The sequence below is a fragment of the Arvicola amphibius genome, chromosome 14 (genome assembly GCF_903992535.2).
Source record: "Arvicola amphibius chromosome 14, mArvAmp1.2, whole genome shotgun sequence".
NCBI lineage: Eukaryota > Metazoa > Chordata > Mammalia > Rodentia > Cricetidae > Arvicola > Arvicola amphibius.
The window spans coordinates 24038088-24055749 of NC_052060.1; the positions used below are offsets into that span (position 1 = coordinate 24038088).

The 17662-nt window shown below is 33.4% G+C and overlaps 1 protein-coding gene across 4 annotated transcripts in view; it reads left to right on the forward strand.

Moving 5' to 3' along the window:
- Col11a1 (collagen type XI alpha 1 chain) overlaps positions 1-17662 on the forward strand; it is a 169069-nt gene that overhangs the window by 51097 nt on the left and 100310 nt on the right. The window contains exons 6-14 of one of the 4 annotated variants that reach the window (XM_038311125.1): positions 6689-6805; positions 7369-7461; positions 9278-9532; positions 10312-10374; positions 11605-11646; positions 12317-12379; positions 13806-13880; positions 14907-14990; positions 17136-17192. In XM_038311125.1, coding sequence (XP_038167053.1) covers positions 6689-6805; positions 7369-7461; positions 9278-9532; positions 10312-10374; positions 11605-11646; positions 12317-12379; positions 13806-13880; positions 14907-14990; positions 17136-17192 — 849 coding nt within the window. Of the gene's footprint in view, positions 1-6688; positions 6806-7028; positions 7182-7368; positions 7462-9277; positions 9533-10311; positions 10375-11604; positions 11647-12316; positions 12380-13805; positions 13881-14906; positions 14991-17135; positions 17193-17662 lie in introns of all 4 variants that reach the window. The other 3 variants (XM_038311124.1, XM_038311126.1, XM_038311127.1) reach the window with 3 other exon arrangements.

The following is a 17662-nucleotide window of genomic DNA, read 5'->3' on the forward strand; positions in this document are numbered from 1 at the left end:
ATATTGAATGAAGAGAAAAAAACTGAGATTGGTCTTGATGATTTTAGGCCCTATTATGTAATCAGAAGCTTGCCTATTTTTTAATTTTCAAAAAATATTTCTTTTCTCATAGCCAAGTAAACAAATCAAACCGGAAAGAATTGGTGTTTTAATTTATATTAGACGTATTGTTTTTGCTTTAACATAATGTAAAACATTTTTGAGATTATATAATTACATTTCCCACCTTCCCTTTCTTCCTCCCTAGCTTTCCCATGTACTCCCCTCAACTCTCGTTCAAATGCATATACAACCTGATTGCTCCTATCACGTTACTTTTGTGACTATGTTTTTAGGACTACACATTGGTACTGGATACCAATTGGTATTTTATTTTCTGAGAAAATTATCTTTTCACATTTATTTTCTTAAAACTAAGAGATTCAAACTGTGAAAGGGGATATGAATTTTGAGATCAAAAGTCTAAAAATACCTCAAGTAGTGTATATGTTACTTTTAAAATCTACGTGATTCAATGCGATGTTTTGAATTTAAACTACTCAGAATAAATGGACATTTCTTGTTTTATTGTTATAACTTATACAAAATGTTTTGATTTTTATAATTCAAAGTTACAAAATTTTCACAGTATTTTAGCTTGTAATGTATCCTAGTGAATTCTGTTGTCCAAATCTTTCCCACAATTTAACATTAGTACCTTTTTTTGAAATCAGGATAGTCTTCAGAGCCAGCAGCAAGACCAGTATGAAAGAGTTAAGGAAAATTATTTGAATGTTTAGTTTGCATATTGTTCAAGTGAATTATTCTTTTATATCCTTATGACTAACTAAATATATTTTTGGTGGTTTCGAGGGAGAAAAACCATTATCTTAGGGTTAGTTTCTATTGTTGATATGTCAAGTGTGTCAGTATTTCTGCTCTCAAAACTAATATTTATTTGACAGTTGCCACTTTTATGAGTAAAATAAAGTGTTATAGCAATATAATAATAATTATAGCAATAATACTTATACTTAGTAGAAGAAGAGAAGCAGGTGTTCTTTGGAGTCATGATTGACAGCTTATAATGTAGTGTGCCAATAGTGAAAAGTTTTACTTTAATTCTTCTGAGGAAGAATTACTCCCCCTAATTAGCTACACTGATACTTGAACAAATTAAACATTTTATATTAATCCCAAAAAATAAAAAATAAACAATTTTTATTATAGTTTTCAATGATAACCATTAAATGTGTCATACTAAATGTGTATTTTCCTAGTTAATTTTCAGGTAGTCTGCCTAAAAAAATATCAAAGCAATGTCATCTTTTCAAGTCTAAACATAAAGTGTAATGTGGAACATGGGTCAGTACATTATTTAATATTCCATTAATATATTTGGGAACTTTCCTAGGTAAGGTAACTCAAATATATATTTTTTTCTACTTCTTTTTTCTTTATGTAACACATCTAATCCATTCTAAATTCATCTGTGTGTGTAATGCTGCAGTTCCATCCTCATCATGGGATGAGATATGTACTCTCTAGGTAGATTCCCATTCAGAGCTAACATCTTCATTCAGCAGTGGGTTTACATTGCCTGATCCAGCAGCATAAGTGATATCGCAATTATGTCTCTTTCTGGTATTCTCATCATGTTAAATTATCTTCCTGACTTACAGGCAATTGTAAGAAATTAGATATTAGCGTTCTGTAGTTCTATATGGTTGTTTTTTTTCTTTTAATATCAGGAAACCTGACTTCCTAACATGGATGTCTCCTACCATCTTTTTGTTAGTGTCTGTTGTCAATGACAGTTCTCATCAAAGCCCAGGATTTTACGACTCCACTATTTTTTTCCTCCTAAACAAAAAAGTGAGAAAAAAAAATTCAGAAGCCTCATCTTCAGCGCAGTTCCAGATTTCCCCTGGAGTATTCATGGAGTAAATTTAATTTTTCTGTCACAGCACGCTTTTGTTTTTTGAGCGTTTTTTTGTTATTATTTTTGTTTTTTACTTTTTTATTTTTCATTTGTTTTTCTTTTCTTTTATTTGATTCTCCTCCCCATACAACATACCCTTTTGTAGTTTCCCAGTCCTCTACACTTTCCACTTCCCCTCCCCTTTGGATCCACTCCCATTCCACCCTTTATTGAAAAAAAATGGGTCTGTAAGAGATAACAACCAAAGATGACAAAATAAAATGCAGTAAGATGAAGCAAAACTAATATATTGAAGTTGAACACAGCCACCCAACATGAGGAAATAGTCTAAAGAGCAGGCATAAGTGTAGGAGACCCACATGTTCCCACAGCCAAGCATTCCATAAAAACACCCAGCTGAAAACCATGGTAAATAGACAGAGGACCTAGTGCTGACCCTTGTAGGCCATGTTCTTGCTGACTGAGTGCCTGTGAGCTCAGATGAATCTTGCTTAGTTGAATCAGATGGCTCTGTTCTCCCCTATCACTGTCTTACATCGTTTCTGTCCCCACTGTGCCTCTAACCTCCTCTTTTTTTTTTTTTTTTTTTTTTTCGAGACAGGGTTTCCCTGTAGTTTCTAGAGCCTGTCCTGGAACTAGCTCTTGTAGACCAGGCTGGCCTCGAACTCAGAGATCCGCCTGCCTCTGCCTCCCGAGTGCTGGGATTAAAGGCGTGCGCCACCACCGCCCGGCCTCTAATCTCTTCTTATGGGGGAATTACCAAAGCCCTTAGCAGAGGGACCTGATCGAGGCCTCTTATTTAGATTCTTTCTCTACATAATATCTGCTGTGGGTATCTGCATCTGTTCCCATCTGATGCCAGAGGAGGTCTCTCCGATGACTGGAGACGGCACAGATCTATGTATATAACAGAGTATCATTTGGAGCAATTTCATGATACTTTTTAATTTTTGTTTTGTTTTGTTTTAGTTTTAGTTTTGTTTTTGAGACCAATTGTGGCTGTTTCTACCCTAAGTCCCTGGGCTATTTAGTCTCTGGCTCTTAGTTACCCAAGCAGTGTTGGTTATGGCTTCCTCCTGTGGAATGGGTCTTAAGTCAATCAGACACTGGTTGGTCACTCCTACCTGTTCTGTTCCTCCACTGCCTTAGCATATTCTGCAAGCAGGACAGATTGTAGGTCAAACGTTTTGTGACTGGGTTAGTATGCATGCCTCTCCTTAGTGTAGCCTGTGCCAGTTCCAAAGAAACCAGAACATAAGGGTGACGGCTCCGTGTAGGCACCAGCCTGCCTTCTCCATGTTCGATGAGTTGTGTAGATGCTGTCCTCAGCAATGGATTACCACTTTTAGTTTTCCAGCGATCAACCCTGTGTCCTAGCAACAGCCTGGGTTGTTTGGGGGATTTCTATGGAACCCTCCTTAGTCAACAACTCAATTCAATGTAACCCAGTCCCATGCCTAGAAGCCTTGTCTAGATACAAGAGATGGCCAACTGAGACTCTATAGTCCTCACTACCAGGAGTTCTCATTAGGGTCACCTTCATACCTTACAGGAGGCTTCAACTGCACTAGGCTTCCACACAACCAAATGTCCCCAATTCCAGCCATGTCTCTACTCCCTCTCTTCTATCTCACTATACACCTGACCTCTCATGCTTCCATACACACCCACCCTCATTCCTCCTGTAAAATCTATTTTATTTCCCCCCTCCCAGGGTTTCAGGAGTTTTCATTGATCACAGCTAGTACTTCTCTATACCTATTTTCAGGATATTTCAAAATTCCTTAGTGAGAAGTCAAATGTATCCTTCAAAGTATGTTATACAGCTTCATGTAAACAAAGAATCATTTTCGTACGCAAAATAGTGCTGTTGTTTTCTAAAGAAGTGACTAGGCAGGTAGTAAAATAATGAGACTACAAGGAGCAGTCCTTTTGATTGACTCTTGAGTAATCCCCTGAGAAAGATATGTTCCACTGCTTGATGAAGCATACTTACCAGTTGCTTTACTTCTCCTGTGAGAATTCTGGCAGTTCTAATTTGCAGAAAGATCCAGGAGTTGTGAGAATGATGAAGATTGAAAGACATTTTTCTACCAGCAGAAACTTGACATAAAATTAATTACTCTGATAAACATTGACAAACATTTGCAAATTCATCTTCAAATCTCAGAACTTAGCCTAAATGCTCTTTTATTAATCCCACTTAAAACTAACTTTTCACTGTTTTACTGAAAGTTCTTTTATTTTTATTGTATAATTTATATTTTGTTGTATTTTTATTGTATTATTTAGTTTTTATTGTATAATTTAATTACATTTAAAACTGTAAACAAAAAATGACCTGCAAATATTTCTTGGTTTTTATATTGTATTTTAAGCCAGTCATGTGTATACTCAATATTTTATATTTCCACATGAGTGATGGTAGCTACAGAAGCATTATTCTTTGGTTCATTGTTCTTACTTACTACTTACATAAATGTATGACATGGTGGTTCCATACCTGCAACCAAGAAATTGCATAGTGGAGCTCTTGAATATCAAGAGCTCAATGCCGTATTTAGGTACACAGCAAGTTTGAGGCCAGATTTGTCAAGAGGAGTCTCTCTCTCTCTCTCTTGTGTTTGTGTGTGTCTGTGTATGTGTGTGCATATACATATATGCATAAAGATACACATATATGGAAAGTCTCTGTATGTATAGAAAGGATATACATATGTGATATCTGCATATAATATATAACATATATTTATGCATATAATATATATACTTCTGTTGTTTATATATAGATCTCTGTATATATTTAGATACATATATTCTATATATAAGTATGTTCTATGTATATGCTTTATAAACTTTCCATATATATGCATATATTTTCTATATATGCATAGATTTTCCATATACACATATATATGGAAATACACATACACATACATATATATGTATGCATATATATATATATATATATATATATATGGAGAGAGATTGAAACTTTTCTAGTAGTTGTAGATATTTTATTTAACTCATACAGGTACAAAAGGTATTTTAGTGTGTTTTCTATACACATTCTAAGTAATCTCTTAATTTTTATCATATTGGAATTTTGGCATTCATAAGAAAATAAAGGTATTTTTGTGCACATATTTCTTTATTGCCTTTGGTTACAACATCTAGAAACATTCACACAGTTTGAGTGAAAGCCACTAAATACCAGGTGTGCAGGCTTGCACAGTTTAAATATGCCTCATAAACTGTCTTGTGAAACTGCACTCATTTTCATTGTATATCAACAGGAGCTTAGCAGAGGTACATACCGGGATCACAATTTCCCAAAAGGTTTAGAGTCACTAGTAACTTTCCTGGCAGATTAGAAAGTGTTCCTTTGATGCCCAGAGATGCTAGCAGGGGAACAAATAGAATTTTATCAATTAAATCATCTGGAGAATTATGTAGCAGTTATTCCTACTTATGTAGGTGTATATTTGGGGATTTAGGTACTGAGTTTAGTTCTTAATTTTTATACACTATACATATCTACATACATATATACATATATATTATTACATATATATTATATGTTAACATATATACATATATATTATTTTGATTAAAAACAAAAGTTAAAATTTTCATAAAGATAGCTTTGTAGATGAATACACTGTCCTCCTCCTCATCCCATAAATAGGTTATGGTTGATATTGGGAAATATACTTGGTCCCAATTAAATTTTTATTACAGAAATATCTAAGGTACAATGTTGTGAATTTATATAAATATTTTAGGATTTGTAAACATTGGCCACTAAATCCAGCAAAAAATAGTAACAATAATGGAAATGATTTGTTAATTGAGGTATACCTATCTTTGAAAATGTAATACCTGAGTAGTTCTCATGTTCATTTAGATTTTAGCTTAGAGCAACAAGCAAGTAGAGGTAAAATGACCCTTTCACAATGCCTAAGACCATTGGCTATCACTGATATTTACATTATGACTCATAGAAGTAGCAAAATTACAGTTATGAAATATCAATGAGATAATTTTATCGTTGGGGGTCTCCACAACATGAAGAACTGTATTAAAGGGTCACAGCATTAGGAAAGTGGAGAACCACTTGTTTAAAGAAAATGAGAGAATTGGGAACAAATTTTAAGTCTATATTTTCCAAATACAGTCATATATATTTCACGTATATTTTCCAGTTTCCCATGGTAGATGTGAACATCTCATATTTTCATGAGACTGTTCTTATGTTTTTACTTTTCACCATATTATTTATTGAGAAAGCATACTTATTGAAACACTGTCTTTTTTAGTTTTATCTTCACCATGCTTTGTGTTTGAAGCCAGTGCCTGCTCAGTGCTTGTCCACTTAGCTGCAGACCCAAAAAAATTACTATTTTTATAGGGAGATATTTCACAGCAGATTTTTATGAATCAAAATTAGACCAGACATTTAACAACCATGTCCATAACAATAAATCTTATCTTTGAATTTATATTTAATGTTTAATAAAAGTTTGAATCAATATTCAAAACTTTTGTTTTTTTTCACAGCCCTAACCACTTGTTCTGTTCTTAAAAAGCTTGCTTGATAACACTGATGTTATTAGATTCTATGTACAATAGAATAATATGCGTGTTTAATCCCAGATCTCTCTTAACATTTACTTTGAGTAAAGGTTAAGCAGATGATCTCCACTCTGTTAATAATATTACTTGCAACTAACCAAATTGCCCAATATTTTTTCCTTTGTGACATAGTATGCTCCCGAGGATATAATCGAGTATGACTATGAGTATGGGGAATCAGATTATAAAGAGACTGAGATTATAACAGAGACACCCACTGTCACTGAAGAAACAGTAGCCCAAACAGAGGTAAAGCCAACTGTCTGTTGTATGTGATGCCCAGTCTGTCATTGCTCAGATGCACCCCATACCTGTCTTGGACTTCTGTGAATTAATCATGGATTTGACTCAACAGAAGCTGCCCTGAGGATTGCTGACCATTTTTACATCTGCATTTCCTCCCTTTCGTCCATGGTCTTTGTTTTCTTTCTCATTCCTTGTTTTCCATTCCGTCTTCCATGACATTTTACAGAAAAAGAAATCCAATTACACAAAGAAGAGGAGGACTTTGACCACTAGCTCAAAGAAAAAGTCTAAAAAGTTCACATCCCCCAAATCTGAAAAATATGCATCCAAGAAGAAGAAGCGTTACCCAGCAACAGCCAGTGCCAAACTAGGGGTCCAGGTAGTCAGAAAAGAGCAATCAAGATCTCTCCTAGATGAGATGGAAGATCTCTGATGAGTCTTAGTCTTAACCCAATTAGACCAATTCCCATTTGGCTAACACTCTAATTCCATTAATTTGTGATTTTCACGTACTTAAGGTTAATTTGCAAATTTCCTAACTCTTTTTCTTCTGAATTTATCATCAGGCAAATATTGTGGATGATTTTCAAGACTACAATTATGGAACAATGGAAACTTACCAGACAGAGTCTCCTAGGCGCTTCTCAGGATCTAATGAGGTAATCCAGTTAGGCAGCAATAATCACCCTGTGGCTTTCAAAATATGTAATGTTTTGATGGATTTTCTTGGAGAAGCATCTCAGTCACTGAGAACTTTGAGTTGTCATTCTTAGAGAAACAGAGTCATTAGTTCATAATTACAAAGCATTCTGCATTTACAGTTGATGTCACTTCAGGATTTGCATGACACTTTGCTTCATGCAAATTCCATAATCACCGAAGTGAATTGGCTGCTATCGTTTTCTTTATTGCTCTTACAGCTGAGCAAGCTTCTGTAACATTTTACGAAGAATATTCACAGCATGATCCTTCCAAGAGAAGAATCCTCTGATGTGAGAATTGTATCAACAACTGATACAATTAGCTTGTTATTGCATGGGAACAGTCACTGTTCATTCTCATGACAGCAAGGGTTTTAGATTTTAATAACTGTTTAAATTTTAAAAATATCTTTACAATTTTAAAGTTAATTATGATTAAAATAATATTATTTATGCATTTGATTGTTTTTCCTGAAAGTATTCCAAGATAGGTAGGTCTGATTAAGTTTCTTAAATTTTATAATATATATATATATATATATATTGATCATAAAATAACAATCAATAAAAATTCAGTTTAATACCATTAAATATTTTCCTCCCATTATTTGTATTATTATTCAGTAAATGAGCATTAGGTAAGGGTAAGCAATTTAATTATTTTAAACTTACATTTTTCCAATGAAATATCTTTATCCCAGCACTCGGGAGGCAGAGGCAGGCGGATCTCTGTGAGTTCGAGGCCAGCCTGGTCTACAAGAGCTAGTTCCAGGACAGGCTCTAAAAAAAAGCTGCAGAGAAACCCTGTCTCGAAAAACCAAAAAAAAAAAAAAAAATACAAAAACATTCTTTAGAGTTGTAAGTATTTAGGGTGTGAATAGATTTTAAATTTACCTTGTCTTAGTTGTCTTATGAGATGTTACAACAGCTCAAAATGTTGACTTTCTTATCTAAATTCATTCCGGGTCTTCTACTTGAGTGCTAAGAACATGATTTTATTATAGGGGAGATGAAACTTCTTTGCAGAAGTATGTGTTCCATATTAGAGTACTATTTTATGATCTTGGACTTTTTTTACACCTAACACAGTAATATTACAGTAATGAATTTACATGTATTTTCATTCACATAATTTTCTATAATGCTACTTATTTAGCATATATTACTCTACTATCTATATTCAGTTTGTCATTGAGAACAAATTTTTAAATGTTTCTTATTTAATTTGAACTTGATTACAATCATAAAGCATGATAATAATGGCACTTTCTTAAGTGCACAGCACTGAATAGGTAATGTAAGAATAGTTTCCTGATATTAGTACTAATGTTTAACTAACAGGATTGAGTATCAAATTACAAGATGTATCTTTGTAACAAAGATATACTTTACTATATTTTCCAATAAGATGTGAAAATTAAGCAAATATTTAGCTTTATGTTTGATTTATTTGTTCAGATCTTACGCTATAAAGTGATCTCACTAAGGAACATGTATTCTTAAGTGAGAGTAAACACACATGCTGACTCCATGTGAATGTTTGCAGTCGGTTGGGGGAAGGTGCTTTGAAAGCAATATTTCTTTGTACATATCAGTGTATGTACAAGTATATTTCTTTCAGCGGTACTCAACGAACTCTTCCCAGGCTCTGGTCTTGCTTGAGTAGTCAGCTCTCTTAACGCCACATGCCGTTAAGCTGTAGTTACAGATGCTTGCCTTGCTTTGCTAACAGTAAACTTCATGTTCTCCAATTCCTTGCAACTTAAATGAATAGCCAAATCCAGTTGAAGAAGGTTTTACTGAAGAGTATCTAACTGGAGAGGATTATGATGTCCAGAGAAACATGTCTGAGGATGTCCTATATGGAAACAAAGGAATAGACGGCAGAGACTCTGATCTGCCGGTAGATGGAGATTTAGGCGAATATGATTTTTATGAATACAAGGAATATGAAGAAAGGACAACAACCTCCCCTAATGAAGAATTTGGCCCAGGTGTCCCAGCAGAAACTGATTTTACAGAAACAAGTGTAAGTCAGCATGAGGCTCTGTGCCCTGTCTGTGTCTTGGGAATGTCTCTGTGTTCATTCTGATGTATTTTCAGGTTTAGTTGAGTTCTTATGTCAGTTGTGGATACTGACCATGGCATCATAGCCACGATAGTTTCTTCTAGAGTGGGAGTTGACAGCTGTTGTGCCTTGGGGGCACTGCAGTCTTCATTTTAAAATACTGCAAACAGAATTGTACCTCAAATCAAATTTCTCATCATTGATACATTTATATAATTTTGTCATTATTTTTCTGAATACTAGCTCTAATTTTTTAATGTAGATTACTTTCTACATTTGATTTGCTGAGTTTTCTAATGTCTAAGAGTATTTTTTAGGATACAAATGTATTTAAGTTTCTGTAACACAAACTTAAAGAAGTAATGATTTGCTCATACTCAGTGTTCATGTGGATTTGGCAGTATTGATATCTTTAATGTTTCTTTTGTGAAATGATTACATTTTAAAGGGTTTTTTTTCTGTTTGAGGACTTTATTAAAGTTGTGGCTTTCTACACATGCCAAGTATGTATTAAAATTACATGAAACGTATGGTGTAAAGATGATACTTTCAAAGCAAACAAGAAAATCAAATCCACTATAGACTCTTGTGATCCTTTATACAAAACAAAACAGAGACTTCTGTTGATTCCAGTGCTGAAAGTGTTGCTAGATGGTTAAATTAGTTTTTGTTAAAAATTGAAAACTTCCTTCATTTATTGAAAGGTATTTTGAGCATTGTTTTTATTTTTCACTTACTAGATAAATGGCCATGGTGCATATGGAGAGAAAGGGCAGAAGGGGGAACCAGCTGTGGTTGAACCTGTAAGTGTGTTTAATATGTTCACAAATTGCTAAATTGTTTAATTTATGAACTACCAGCACCAAAAGTCATTCTGTAATGCCCATGTATTTTCAATGATAATTATAATATTTCTAATTTAACACAAATAGATGAATGGGCAATTTTCTGGACTGAAAATTTTCAGTAACAATATAAAATATATACATTTACGGAGTATTGGATTTTGAAAGTAGCTGACATTTTTCTGGTTCAATTCTCTTATTTTGAATTCTGAATTTACGTATCTTTTCATCTAGTTTCAGATGTTTGTTGGTTGAAATATGACTTTAGCTCTTTCATGTGTGATTTCTTAGTATGATTTTACTGTATGATTTTATATAATTACTTTATTAGAAATTTACTGTCGATCCAAATACATTAATAATAAACAAACTGAATAGAAGTGGACTTGGGGGGAGAGATTTGTGGAGAGGCAGATGGACTGGAATGCTAAGGAGGGGACCAGCAAGTGTGGTCAGCATGTATTATGTTCTTGTGTGAAATTACAAGATGAGAATATTCTCTAAAACTTCATTATGTTTATTTGCATGATTATGTGCAGTCATGTGTTTATTAACTCAAATTATTGCTCTTTTTATTTGTATTAACTCTATGAGCTCTCAAGATATTGTTTCTAGAAGCAATTTTAATATCCACAATTTTCCTTGACCAGCAACTTGGGAAAAGCAATGCATAAAAAAATGGGACTTGTATGCTTAACTGTTCACTTGTTATTCTTTCTTTAAACACAGAGAAATACAGTTTTCTGGAATTAAACTCCTTTCATTGATTCATACATTGATTCATTCATTAACATAGCAAATACTTATTGAGATCCTGTTTCATTGATTTTTCTTGTTTGTTTGTTTTATTTTGTTTTGTTAGAAATTATCTAAGTGCTAGGGAAGAGCTTGGTCAGACATCCCTGCTTCACTCTCCACAGACGCACGTTTTCCCTGTCTCTAATACATCCTTCCTCCTCCCTAATGCTAATTGTCTCAATATTTACCTTACTTTCAATTATGTAGTAGGTTCTCTGATTGTAAGAATTATGTCTTCTAGCATTTAAAATAATTTCATATTTTCCATACAAAATATTTTAAGTCATTTGTATAATATGAATTTAGAATTTGCTTTAAAAATCATAACGTCTAGTGTGCTCATACGGTCAGTGGAAAGGCTAAGAGTTATGTGATGATTTTTCATTGTAGGGAATGCTTGTTGAAGGACCACCTGGGCCAGCAGGACCAGCGGTATGTAAATGACTTGTAATCTTCATTTTCAAAATTACTGAATGTAACATTTCAGTCATATAGTTGAATTGTTTATATTTTAGACTGCTTTGATTTATAGAGGAAAACTGTCAAGTTTAGGATTTGGTAGACTTGACCTGTTTTTCATTTGTCTCTAAAAATGAAAATACATTTTGAATTTTTTCTTTCTTTATGCATTATATTTGTGCACATGTACATGTGCCTGTGTGAGATGTGAAATTTTTGTGAAATAAATATATGACATTGTTGCTTTTAATTGATGGCAAAAAAATATGTTGAAATGTTGACAAGCTAAATGCTTTTTTTGTTCAGCTTCCTAGCCACATTTTTGAGGTCTAGTCTTATGAACAGCCATTTCTTCAGGCGGAGCTGGGGACCAGCTTCCACAACAGCAACTTTCATTCTCCCTTCCTGTTTCGCTTGGCTTCTGCCTCCACCCTGAGCACAGCCTCATAGAGGAGCAGTTGTGCTGGCTACAGAGCTGTTTCCTTATGTCACGCTTTTACAAGAAACCAAGTAGGGCAGTTGTTTGGGAGTCAAATGTATATTTATAAAATACAAATGGAGCACCCTTTGATTTATAGGGGAGTTCCTTTGCTTGCATACTAATAAGTCAAGAAGTGGCTGCTGAACCTGTGTTTCTCTGCAGGGTCTAATGGGTCCTCCAGGTCAACAAGGCCCTTCTGGGCCCCCCGGTGACCCTGGTGATAGGGTAAGTGAAGAAGGGATGTCACGTTACTACTGTGCAGCATGTAGACTTTAATTTATCCTTCAGCTTAACATGTTGCCTTTCTTCTCTTGGGGAGAAGGGGTAAGAATTCTGCAAATTTGGTGTTGTGCAGTATTTTATTTAACTTTTCACACATGTTTAAGTGGCATAAAGAATTTCTATAGAATTCATTCAGAATTTATGCAATATCATTAGCAAGCCAGTTTTATTGGCAACTCCCTTACGACACGAACAGTTAGAGTAGACTTGGTTTTCCAAATTTGACTTCAAGACGTTTGTTCTTGATCTTCCTGTAGATATCCATTATTTTAAACCTCCTCTGTGTGATTTCAGATATTTAGCTTGATGAAAATGCTTGTTTGCTTATTTATTTAATGTGTAGGTGAGCAATGTGTGCACTCATGTATCTGTCTTCACATGTTTGTGGGTACATGCGCATGTTTGTGCTGTGTGTGTGCATGAACATGTGTGTCAGTGAGTGTGTACAACAGGAAGATGTTGATGGTAAGTGGTTTCCAGTCTCCTCCATCTTATATTTTGAACTAGTTTCTCTAGATTTCTCAGATTCAGAGCTCGCTAGCCAGCTTGGCTGAGATATTGTTTCTGTCTGCCACTTCCAGTGTTCTAGAATTACAGGCCAGTACCTGACATGTTAGTCAGGCATTTGTGTGGGAGCTGGATATTTGAACTCAAATCCTCATGTTTGCTTGGCAAGCACTTTACCCAATGACGTAGTTTGCACAGCCCTCAATATGCTATTTATTTTCCAAATCACTTTAATTGAGAGTTTGAATTGCATCCTTTAATCTAGTTATTAATTTTTATAATTTGATCCTTCTTTTACTAAATAAGATTTGACTCTGTAAAAGTAAGTTTCCTTTTACTGAAAACACAATTTTAAGTTATTAATGACCAAACATAATGTTAATGTTATGTTACACTTAATGATTATACTAATAAATTAACTATTATAAAGAGGAAAATTAATATATCTAGAATATAAACATAGGCAACATTTAATATTTATATATTAAATAGATATTGCCTGTGTCTATTAAATAATACTTATTCAAATTTTGTCTATTTAATTCTGTTTTCAACTGTAGGAGCCTAAACTATCACCTTTTCATGACACTGATACCCTTCCAGAATATATAGGAAGGCTTCTTATGCAGCTTTAAGATGTAAACCAACTTTGAACATAATTTGCATTTTAGTTTGATTGTTCATTAGTAACCATGCCTTATTTGAGTTCTTTGCAAGTAGTGCAATATGATACAATACTGTGTATATGTGTGTACATAAAGGAGATTAATAGATTCAGAATGGATGGTGCATCCTCAGCAATTTCAGATTCTGGCCATAATGTATTGCACTAATCGCCTGCTTTTCTTTGTTTCCTTATTAGGGCCCTCCAGGACGTCCTGGCTTACCAGGGGCTGATGGTCTACCTGGACCACCTGGAACCATGCTGATGTTACCAGTACGTTTTAGAAAGTGTTTTATTAAGATAATTTGATATCTTCTAATTATGTAACCAAAAATACTGTAATTGAATAACTGAGTAGAAACATTTCTATAAGGTTGGCATACAGGAATTCAAGAGCCCTTGAAAGTAGAAACATTTTAATGACTAGAACTCTGGTAAATAAATAACTATCTCTACACTAAACCAGTTTTAATCTCTGATAATTCTTCATTTGGTAAAATTTGCATAATCTTTCTAACATATGGTCAATCCTGGATTATGGATTAACAATAGGTTATTTAATGCATTAATGTATGTTTTCCCTAGTATTGACTTCCATTGAAGCTTTTTAAAGAAAGTTTTAGTGTCATCATTACTCAAAAGTTATTTTATTCTAATATTGAGTCTCTTGTAAAATACAGGTTTAGTATAATAAAATTCAAAAAAATAATTATGTGGAGTTTAAAATTGACTCAAACAACATACCAAGTTAAAAATTAAGACAGAACTCAAAAATTTAATGGAATAATAATAGTTTTAATAATGTCTGATTATGGGTAGATGAGAAAGACACTTATATTTCCTTTGTCTTCTTGAAGATTTTAAAAGTTTTGGTCACCCAAACAGAAATACAGCTCTAAATTTTACTGAATCGAATATACTTGGAAATCCTATGGATGCATTGATAGAATGGGTAGCATTTCCGTTGATTAAATAAGGAATGACATTTTAAAAAATATCAAAAATATAATATTTGAAATTGGCAAGTGATTTATAGTTCTTTGAAAATGCCAAAATGTGTTATACAGAGCTGTGTATCAGTTAGAAGAAGGAAGAATTGCACTCTCTTACACACACTTGTGTGTGTTTGTAAGTTTGTATGTATGTGTGTGTGTATATATATATATATATATCATTATGAAGTGCCTTTGAACTTTTATAAATATCAACCTTTTAATTAACTTTTAGTCTAATGGTTAAAGAGCCTAATTCAATAAGTTTGTCAAAGGCTAATTTTGAGCTTGCATTATCTTCTCCTAGTTCCGCTATGGGGGCGACAGCTCCAAAGGACCAGTCGTCTCTGCACAGGAAGCTCAAGCTCAGGCGATTCTTCAGCAGGCTCGGGTGAGATGATGAAGATGTGATCACATGATTTATTCTGTATCAGAGAGGGTTTTAGGTCCGTGGAAAAGTGTTTCTGAAGATCACATGGATTTAAATGAAAAAATACTAAAAGTATATTAATCTTTACAGTAGCGATACTTACTAGTTTAATATTACATAAATGACCACATGTAATCCTGACAGTATTCTTGTTTTAAACAGATATTAAGAGATCAAGATCTATGTTCCTTCTCTTTAACATCCTGATTTTTTTCTGCTAATATCGGAGCCAATGATTATGGCAATAACTCTGAGAACACAGTATGAAAGAAGTATATTGATAAAACAGATAATTATTTTCATTTTTGCTTAGCTTTATGGCTAGTAGGTTGTACATATGAAAATTTGGTAAATAAACAAGGAAAGAATCAGAAGTCATTTTATGCTTTTGTTGATATTCTTCTGGTTATTATCAAGGAAGAAAGTAAGTATAGGATTTAGGATTATTATGGATATGGTAACTTAACTGAATCATGTCTAAGATAATTTTTATTCACCTTCATAGTACACATATGTGTAAAATGCTGAATATTTAAGTGAAAGTATTAATTAATTTTCATTATTTATTTATGTCTTTAAGACTATTATTCATCTCAAATTATTATTTGATTATGTGATATTGAATTGAGAATATTTGCAAATTAAAGATATACTATGTCTCTAAAAATATTAACAATAACTGAATATTTCTATATTGTCTTAGAAATTGCACTGTGTTGAAAACTTAAGGCAATTATTTGAAGTTAAAAACACATTGAGGTTGCAACGTTTGTTTAGTCCTCTTTTTCTTCTTTTTACTGATTGGTCATTTCACTAAGGCGTAATTGCCTGAACCCCCAATTCCCTCCCTTCCAATTTCTCCACTAGCTGTACCATCACTGTCTTCTATGTATTTTCGGGTGTTCATTTTGTAAACCCGCTAAGTTCATTTAGTGTTGACAGTATGATACCTATCAGCCCATTTCCCTGAGCATGGGTCACTCAGTTGGGTCACTTTCTTGAAGAAAGCTGTCAGTTAACTCCCTAGTCCATTCTTTGGTTTTGTATGGCTTGATTTTGTGCAGGTTTTTAGCACACTGTCATATTGGCTCTCAGTTCATATGTGCAACTGTCCTGTTGTACCCAGAAATCACGGCGTCATTGTATTCATCCACTTTTTCTGTCTCATACTATATTGCTGCCTCTTCTGTCTTGGTGTCTGAATGAGGAGAGGTGTGCTATAGATGTCTCGTTTACGGCTGACCACTCTTCAATCCCTCGTTCTCTGCACACTGTCAAGTTGTGTGTCTCTATGTTAATCACCTTCTACTGCGAAAAGACATTCCTCAAATGAGGATTGAATGATTCAGTTATGATCACTAATACCATCACTATGGTATAATGATGTCTTTACAGTTTTGAATGATTCAGTTATGATCACTAATACCATCACTATGGTATAATGATGTCTTTACAGTTAGTACAAAATCTAATTTAACATCTATCAAGTATTTTTTCTTTTTGATCTGTGTTTCAGCTTTTCAAGTATCCTAATTTAACATTTCTGTTATCAAGTCTAAAAATGCATCCCATCAGTCTATTATGTCTATATATTACACATAAATGCATTACTTAGTACTGTTTAAGGTTAACTAAAAATATTTCTTGTCATAAAAATTCCTGTCTAATTATGCATTTTACTGCCTCACTTTAATCATCCTGACTTTTCCTAAAGCTCTACTAGAAAAATTTAACAAAATACCACTAATTGTTGACCTCATGATTATGTCTGCACAACAAAGATGAAGAATGCTCTTATTTTTGGAGTGTGTTTCACAGTGGAAAATTATTAGACACTTTCTTATTTTTTATGAAACCTATTTTATTTTAAATAATTAAAATTTGTCAGTAGAGTATATAAAACTGTATGACAATTTGAAATGTGGCTGATAATCACACAGGATGTTCTATCCCCTTGCATTTCACCATTGACTATACTTTTCTTCTTATGTAGCTATTCTATCTGCGTTAGTTATGTGCTACATAAGGAAATCATATCTAAATGACTCTTGTCTTACCATATATACTAAGCAAGTGTCTCTGAACTTGGTGTGCTTTATCTTCTAGATTGCTCTGAGAGGCCCACCTGGCCCCATGGGTCTAACTGGAAGACCAGGTCCTGTGGTAGGTTACATAAAATATATGTTAGAAATTTCCTACTAATATGACTTCCCACATCATCTTCCGGATCCTCTTCATATTCAGGCTAGCAAACCTATTATACATGACTGATCGTGATTCCTTTTTAAAGAGTTCTGAGTTTAAGTTTTAATAATTCTAATCAGAAGGTTTTATGAAAACTCTCATCAAATTAGAGAGAATAAAATATATAGTAAAGTCACATATCTGTTAATCAAACCATATTTATAATTTATTTTCATTCTACTTAATTATTAAAATGCAATTTTACATTAAATTCTTGGAAGTTAATTATATATTAGAGTTTTCACTAAGGTGAATTTGAAATCTTTGATAAATATTGCACATTTTTAATAGTTCATTTTAATTGAAAATAAATTTTTATACAATATATTTGATTATAGTGTCTCTTCCTCAACTCCTCCCAGATTTTTCTTTTCCTTTTATTTTCATTA